The 7714-nt window shown below is 55.2% G+C and overlaps 1 protein-coding gene across 1 annotated transcript in view; it reads left to right on the top strand.

Moving 5' to 3' along the window:
* LOC103198859 (vasodilator stimulated phosphoprotein) overlaps positions 1-7714 on the top strand; it is a 13618-nt gene that overhangs the window by 5695 nt on the left and 209 nt on the right. Inside the window, exons 2-12 of the mRNA XM_042781243.1 lie at positions 1740-1911; positions 1995-2160; positions 4138-4231; positions 4717-4772; positions 4893-5134; positions 5244-5344; positions 6425-6476; positions 6623-6656; positions 6873-6918; positions 7059-7149; positions 7393-7450. Of these exons, the coding sequence (XP_042637177.1) occupies positions 1740-1911; positions 1995-2160; positions 4138-4231; positions 4717-4772; positions 4893-5134; positions 5244-5344; positions 6425-6476; positions 6623-6656; positions 6873-6918; positions 7059-7149; positions 7393-7450 (1112 nt within the window). The remainder of the gene's footprint in view (positions 1-1739; positions 1912-1994; positions 2161-4137; positions 4232-4716; positions 4773-4892; positions 5135-5243; positions 5345-6424; positions 6477-6622; positions 6657-6872; positions 6919-7058; positions 7150-7392; positions 7451-7714) is intronic.

Below are 7714 nucleotides of genomic sequence, written 5' to 3'. Positions count from 1 at the left end.
TAGAAACAGCCCTCAAGGCGGCGCTCATCTGGAAACAGCACCTGGGGTTCATGTAGGGCCCCCACACTGGCTGGGCGTGAAGACTGTGGCCCTGGGAGCCAGGTGGCCCGGGTTCACATCTTCCCGTTAGTGCTCACCTGCTGTGTGACCTTGAACAAGTCATTCAACCTTTCTGGGCTTCAGTTTGCAGGCCTTACGGGCAGGATGAGGATGAAATAGTACCTACTTCTGGAGGAGAGAAAAGTGAGGGGACTCAGGGTACAGGGCGTAGGAGGGTATGTGATCCAGCTGAACCCCCCCCCCCATGGGGGGCTGCTGTGATAATGTTAACTTGGAATGCGAAGCTTAGCCCCCTGCCCTTGGGACACAGAGCTGGGTCTGCACAGGGGCTTTCCCTGCCCACGGGGGAAGAGAGAAGGCCTTTCACAGCCACAGCAGAGACAGAGTCTTTTCGGGGGTATAATTTCTCTCCCCGGAAACCCCTGACCTCCAACTTCCTCTTTTCAGGAAAAAGTGGGGGCAGGGGCTCGCACTTCCCCCTGGTTTGTGTGTGACCTTGAGCAAGTCACTTCCCCTCTGAGAGTCTTAGTTTCCTCATTGGGGGAGGGGAGGAGAGGGTGGCACCTCCCCAAAGGGAGGCAGCTGTCTGGGGTACCCACGGGTACGCGTTCAGGGAGCCCTTGGAAGGGTGCTCGGGACAGGGCAGGACGAGCCAGGTGCCCTCCGTTCCCTGGCTCAGGTACCTCTCCCCACTGCTCTGTGAGGTAGGGATGGTTACTTCCCCTGTTTGCAGACTAGGAAGATGAGTTCTGAGTGGGACGGTCTGCTGCCTGAGTCACATGGAGGTGGTGGCTCAGTGGGTGCCACGCCCTGACCTCTGAGCCACTGACCCCTGGGGCTGCCTCCAGGCTGTCTTGTTCACTGGACTGTCTCCCTCCTGTGTCTGTGGTCGCCAGCACCGCCCAGCCCAACCCAGAGCAGGGCAGCAGTTAGCGCCTGGGGAGCTGTGCAGGGGTGGGGCGGGCCACCTGACATCCCCTGGGGCTCAAGGAGGGGAAGAACCTGGGATCTGGGCCTGGCTTGCAGGGCAGCCTCCCAGCTTTCCCTTGCTCAGCCTCAGCTCTGCCTAAGCCCCCGGGCGGAGAAGGGAAACTGAGTGCTTGGCTGGTCGGGAGTCTGCCCAGGGCCCCTGCTCCCACCCTTGTCCTCTCTCCAGTGTCATTCTGTCCTTCTTGTCTGCACCTCTCGGCCGGCCGGCCTGCCTGCCTCAGTCTCTGTCCATGTCCCTTTTTCTCCATCTGTCTGTGTCTTTATCTCTGTCTGCCTCCTTTGCTGCCCATCTCACTCTCTCCATGTCTGTCTGTGTTTCTCTCTCTCTCTCTCTCCGTCTGTTTCTTTCTCTCTTTTCCTCTCTTTGCCATTTGTCTGCCTGTCTGTCACTTTTTCTGTTCCCATCTGTCTCTCTCTCCTGGTCTTTCTATGTCTTCTCGTCTGTCTCTGCCTTGCCTGTCTTGTTTTCCTGCCCCAATCTTGTCTCTCTCTCTGCGTATCTCCCCGAGGGTCCGTCTCTCACCCTCTCTCCATGTCTGCTGGGCCTGTGTCTCTCTCTCCTCCTCACATACTCTGTCTCGGTCCTTTGGAATCTCCCAAAGATGGAGGAGGTGACCAGCCTCTGGAGGAGAGCCCATGCCGCCCCTTCACTGACTGGCCCCTCTCCTTCTCTCCCTGCTTCCCGGCAGCGAGACGGTCATCTGCTCTAGCCGGGCCACTGTGATGCTTTACGATGATGGTAACAAGCGGTGGCTGCCTGCTGGCACAGGCCCCCAAGCCTTCAGCCGCGTCCAGATCTACCACAACCCCACGGCCAACTCCTTCCGGGTCGTCGGCCGGAAGATGCAGCCGGACCAGCAGGTGAAGGCCCCACTCTCAACCCTCCAGGCTGAGCCTCCCCACCTCTGATCCTGCCACCTCTCACCTCCCCTCCCCCCTGCCAGGTGGTCATCAACTGTGCCATTGTGCGAGGTGTCAAGTACAACCAGGCGACCCCCAACTTCCATCAGTGGCGGGATGCCCGCCAGGTCTGGGGCCTCAACTTCGGGAGCAAGGAGGATGCAGCGCAGTTTGCCGCGGGCATGGCCAGCGCCCTAGAGGCCCTGGAAGGTCAGGAACAGCGGTGGGCATGGGATGGCTGGAGGAAACCTGGGGCCACAACTTCCCCACCCAGGTGACCAAGCCAAAGCTGTTGCCAAGTCGAATGCAACTCATGGCAACCTCAGCTATAATCGTACGGTAACAGATTGCGCCCCAGGAGGGTTAGTAGTTGAGCACAAACCATTTGTAACACCCAAGGACCTGCGGCCTCGGTTTACTCATCTATAAAATGGAGCTTACTCATTTTTACCATGGAACATTACAAGCATTTAGTTGGCCTTCGTGCATAAAATGTACAATTCCTAAAGGATTCCAAGTCATAGCACCCCTGGAGGACAGAGTAGAACTGCCCCATGGGGATTCCAAGGCTGTCAGTCTTTACGGAAGCAGACTGCTACATTTTCTCCTGGCGAATGGCTGGTGGGTTCGAACTGCTAACCTTTTGGTTAGCAGCCGGATGCTTTAACCAGAGCTCCTTCTCCTAAGGGAATACTGTACTCACTGTATGCACTGCCGTCGAGTTGGATCTGACTCACAGCAACCCCTCCTTGGGTTTCTGAGTCAGTATCACTATGGAAGTAGATTGTCCAACCTTCCTTCTGAGGAGTGGCTGGTGGGTTTGAACTGCTAGCCTTCTGGTTAGCAGTCAAAATGCCTTAGATACTACACCACCAGAGCTGGATGATTTTTTTTTCCTTTTTTTTTTTTAACATTTTTATTGTGATTTGGGTGAAAGTTTACAGAGCAAATTCACTTTCCATACAGCCGCTCGTATACACTTTGTCTCATGACATTCATTGCAATCTCCCACAGTGCAACAGCTCCCCTCCCACTTCCTCCCCATAGCTGCCTCTTCCCTGTGCCTTTCCCTCCCATGCACTCCTGCCCAAGGTAAACCATAGGTCACATATCAGTTAGTTTTCAGGCATTGAGATCTTTTTTAAAAAACCAACCAAATCTCCCAGTTGGTGATTCTTAAAGTCGGGTGTGCACTCTAGTCCCGAGGGGCTGTGCAAACTCTGGGGCTAGCCCAAGACTGCATCCTTAACAGGCTTCCTACAGATGCTTAGGCTGTTAACCAAAAGGTCGACGGTTTGAACCCACCAACTGGTCCTGGGAGAAAAATGAGGCAGTCGGGCTTCTGTAACTATTACAGCCTTGAAACCCTGTGGTGCAGTTCCACTCTGTCCTCTAGGGGCGCTGTGAGTTCAAATCCATGGCAGTGGGTGTGGTTTGGGCTTTGCTTCTGTAAAGACTGACAGCCTTTGAAACCCTGTGGTGCAGTTCCACTCTGTCCTCTAGGGGCGCTGTGAGTCAGCATCAACTCCATGGCAGTGGGTGTGGTTTGGGCTTTGCTTCTGTAAAGACTGACAGCCTTTGAAACCCTGTGGGGCAGTTTTACTCTGTCACCGTGAAGTCAATATGAGTTGAAATTTACTCAATGGCAAAGTTTGGTTCCGCTCTGTCTGGGGTCTAAAATCACTCGCTGCTGTAGAACTTGAAATCACCAAACGTCCAAGGCCATCTCCCTTCACAGGGAAGCTTCAGAGCTAGTAGTAAGGAGTTTGCTTGTTTGGAGGCTCACAGAGAAATACCAGGGGTCCCGGGAGCCCGAGGGCCTCAGGGCGGGTCCTTGCTGAGCGGCTTAAGGATGCTCTAAGAGACTGGAAACCGGAGTCGGCCTGAATTTGAGTCTTGCTCCTATGAATTCCTGGATCTGGCACTGTGCACGAGTGACAGACCTTTGGGCCTTAGTGTCCCCCCCTGTCACCTGGGCATCGTAGCAGCTCCCAGCAGCTCATCAAGGCGAGCTAGTGCTGGGACGCTCATCCCAGCCGACACCACGTCCCCACACTTCACCCCAGTGTCAGAGGAAGAAGGAAGTGAGTGCCTCTGGGCAGGATTCCTGGGAGGCTGAGGGCAGAAAGGGCCAAGGCAGTGGGCGGGGCCGAGTTCCGCCTGTGACTCATCTCACTCTCTCTCCAGGAGGTGGGCCCCCGGCACCTGCGGCACCTGCAGTACCTCCCACGTGGTCAGTCCAGAACGGCCCCTCCCCAGAGGAGGTGGAACAACAGAAAAGGTGGGGCCTGCCCCTGGGCAGCGAACCTTCCCAAACCTGAGTTCTATTCTAGGGTGTTCCAGAGCCCCTGACTGAAAGTTCCAGAACTAGCCAATTTTCAGTTTTCAGAAAGCCCCGACTCGGGGGCTTTCCCCCTGGTGGTTGAGTTAAAATCTGATGCTCAGAGTTTAAATCTCCCGGACCCCAAGCCCCAGAGTTCCAGATTCCCGGGGTGCAGAATCTGGTCATTAAAAGAATCTTGACCTTGTGTCATTGGGATGTTCTTCAGAGTTTAATGAAGAGTCTCTTGGTGTTTCCTGGGCCCGTGCTCTGCACCTATTCATTTTTCCACCTCCTTCTTGGGCTGGGGAAGGATGGCATGGGTGGGGGGATGACAGGCCAGCCTCCCCTAATCTTTGGGTGGCTGGAGGCCTCAGAGCGAAGCAGGGGGAGGGCCCTGGCCGTCCTTGGGACCCTAAGCCACCTCTCTTATGTCGCCCCTCCAGACAGCAGGTGGCCCAGCCGGAGCACGTGGAGCGGGAGCGCAGGGTCTCCAATGCAGGTGATCGAATGGCCCTGGGAGTAGGGCACCCCCCCCCGGAGGAGAGGGTGGGCCAGCTGGAAAACAAAGGAAGCAGCTTCTGTCTCAGCAACACCACCCCCTTTTGCGTGTATGTTTCAGGAGGCCCACCTGCGCCCCCAGCTGGAGGGCCGCCCCCGCCTCCAGGACCACCCCCTCCTCCGGGTCCCCCTCCGCCCCCGGGTCTGCCCCCCTCAGGGGTCTCAGCTGCAGGGCATGGCGCAGGGGGAGGCCCACCCCCTGCGCCCCCTCTCCCGGCGGCACAGGGCCCCAGTGGTGGAGGAGCTGGAGCCCCTGGACTGGCGGCAGCCATTGCTGGAGCCAAACTCAGGAAAGTCAGCAAGGTGAGGGGCTGGGGCAAATGGGCGGGGTGATAGGGGCCATGATGGAGTAATGGGATGAGGCCAGTCAAGAGCCACTTGAGAAGGCCCCTCCGCTTCTGAATTTCTCCAGCAGGAGGAGGCCTCCGGGGGGCCCTCGGCCCCCAAAGCCGAGACCGGGAGGAGCACAGGTGGGGGGCTCATGGAAGAGATGAGTGCCATGCTGGCCCGGAGGTGAGCCTGACGCCCTGCCCTAGCCCCCCCAGCGCCCCCCCCCCCAGCCCCCTTGGGAAGGCTCTAGAGAAGAAAACAGAATGGGAAATAATACTGAAATACATCCCTGAAAAGTAGTTCAGTGCAGCCACGTGGGAGGAGGGGGCAGATTCCTGTTTTCTCTAATGAAGGGGCCCTGGTGTTTCCTTAGTTAAGCACCCAGCTGCGAATTGAAAGGTCCGGAGACTAGACCTGGAGCTGTGCTCCCGTGAGGAGTCCCATTGCCGTTAATTCTGACTCACCAACTCTGGAGGACAGAGTAGAATGGCCCCATAGAGTTCCCAAGGCTGTCAGTCTTTACGGAGGCAAAGCCCAAACCACACCGACTTCCGTGCAGTGGATTCCCACTCACAGCGCCCCTAGAGGACAGAGTGGAACTGCTGCATAGAGTTTCAGAGGCTGTCAATCTTTACAGAAGCTGACAGGCTCACCTTTCTCCCGCAGAGCAGCCGGTGTGTTCCAGCTGCTGACCGTTAGGTTTGCAGCCAAGCACTTTAAACATGGCCACAGCCTCAGGAACCATCTAGGGCAGTTCTTCTGTGTGGTAGAGGAGCGCTATGAGTTGGGATCAGCTTAATAGTACACAACAGCAGTTAATTGACGTTTAGTCGACTCACGGGGCCCAGGTGTGCAGCTTAGAATCGATTCAGAGAGTTTTCAAGGCTGAGAGCTCTCAAGTCTAGTAGGGAAGGCCTTCCGTGCCACTGAGGGACTTCAGTTTTATTTCTTTCGGCGAAGAATTTACCCATTGATCGCCCAGCTTAGGGATTGTCATTTCCTGAGATGGCTTGGGTTTGCAGCTGCCAGGGTAGCTTCTATGTACTAAAACTCCATTCTAGAACGTCCGGAGACCCTACTCCAGAATGCTGCAAACTGAGTATCTAAAATCTTAGCACTCTCTTTGACTTCTAAAGCTAGGGTTTCCTTAGCATTGACGAATGCCAGAATTCAACACCATAATGCACAGTTCTAGAGCCTTGGGAAGGGGACTTGCGTGACTGGAAAGGACTGAAACCATGTTTTTGCTTTTCCCTCCTGCAGGAGGAAAGCCACACAGGTTGGAGAGAAGCCCCCCAAGGATGAATCTGCCAATGTGAGTTAGGGGCTCTTTCTGCCCAACACACCTGAGGCTTTACCATAAGGGAGGGGTGTTGGGGGGGTGTTGGGATGAGTTGGGTTGGAACCTCAAAGGAATACCAGCAGGGACTGGCTCCTGACAGTTTTATTTCCCACCAGCAGGAGGAGCCAGAGGCCAGAGTCCCAGCCCAGACTGGTGAGTGTGAGCCCAGTCTGGCCACAGGAACTACAAATCCCAGGATGCCTTGTTTTCACATGGAAAGCATCCTAAGGCAGGCTTCGTGCAAACAGTGCTGGGAATTGTAGTTTCCTGGGGGTGGTTCTTCGGCGGCTGATGAGGGAGGCTGGAGGAGAAAGATTGAAAGGGGCACTCCTTGTCCCTGATCATTTTGATTTGTTGCCTGTCCACCAGAATCTGTGCGAAGACCCTGGGAGAAGAACAGCACAACTTTGCCAAGGTGGGCAGTTGGCTCTCACCCCCCCTAGAAAATGTTGAACTTGCCAAATGGATAAGGAAGAACAAAATATGACCCCTGGAGTGGGATGCAGGTCCTCTCTCTTAATTCATTTTTGTCCCAAACTACCCCAACTCTCTCAGGATGAAGTCATCATCTTCATTAATCTCCTCTGAGGCCCACCCCTCTACACCCAGCTCCAGTGATGAGTCAGACCTGGAGAGGGTGAAACAGGTAACTTGGGGGAGGGAGCTGGGCATAAAGTTTGGGGTAACAAGGGGCCACGCGAAGAGATCTGAGTCTAGACTTTAATCCTACCTTCTGTTTTCTGGGCTGAGAAATGGAGAGATTGTGTGGAGTCAGGGATGACACAGATACCACTACCTCCTTTCCTAGTGCCTGTGGCAGACCTGACTAGTCTATCCCTGCACTCATTGCTGCTGAATACCCAGAATCCTTTCTAGCACACAGCCCCAGATAGACATCCGCCACCGATCTGAGTTGGCAGGCGCCTGGAACGTATTTGCCAACCTGGGTACTGGATGTTCTCCAGTACTCTTCTTCCGCCTCCAAGGATCCAGAATTTGTCCCTAAAATTCTCTAGTCATTCTGTGACCTTGCCAGCAAAGTGTGTGTGTGTGTATGTGTGTGTGTGTGTGTGTGTGTGAGAGAGAGAGAGAGATCTTAAGCCTCCATTCTTTCTAGCCCTTCCGTCAGTGAGAAGAGGGGATTTATTTTTGAAGTTCCTCAAGCTTCCTTCTCCCTGACTGGCTACACCCCATTATTTTTAGGAACTTCT

Source organism: Orycteropus afer, unplaced genomic scaffold (genome assembly GCF_000298275.1).
Source record: "Orycteropus afer afer isolate SDZICR_OR568_19922 unplaced genomic scaffold, OryAfe1.0 scaffold00099, whole genome shotgun sequence".
In the NCBI taxonomy this organism is placed as follows: domain Eukaryota; kingdom Metazoa; phylum Chordata; class Mammalia; order Tubulidentata; family Orycteropodidae; genus Orycteropus; species Orycteropus afer.
This window is presented reverse-complemented; position numbering and strand designations above follow the sequence as displayed.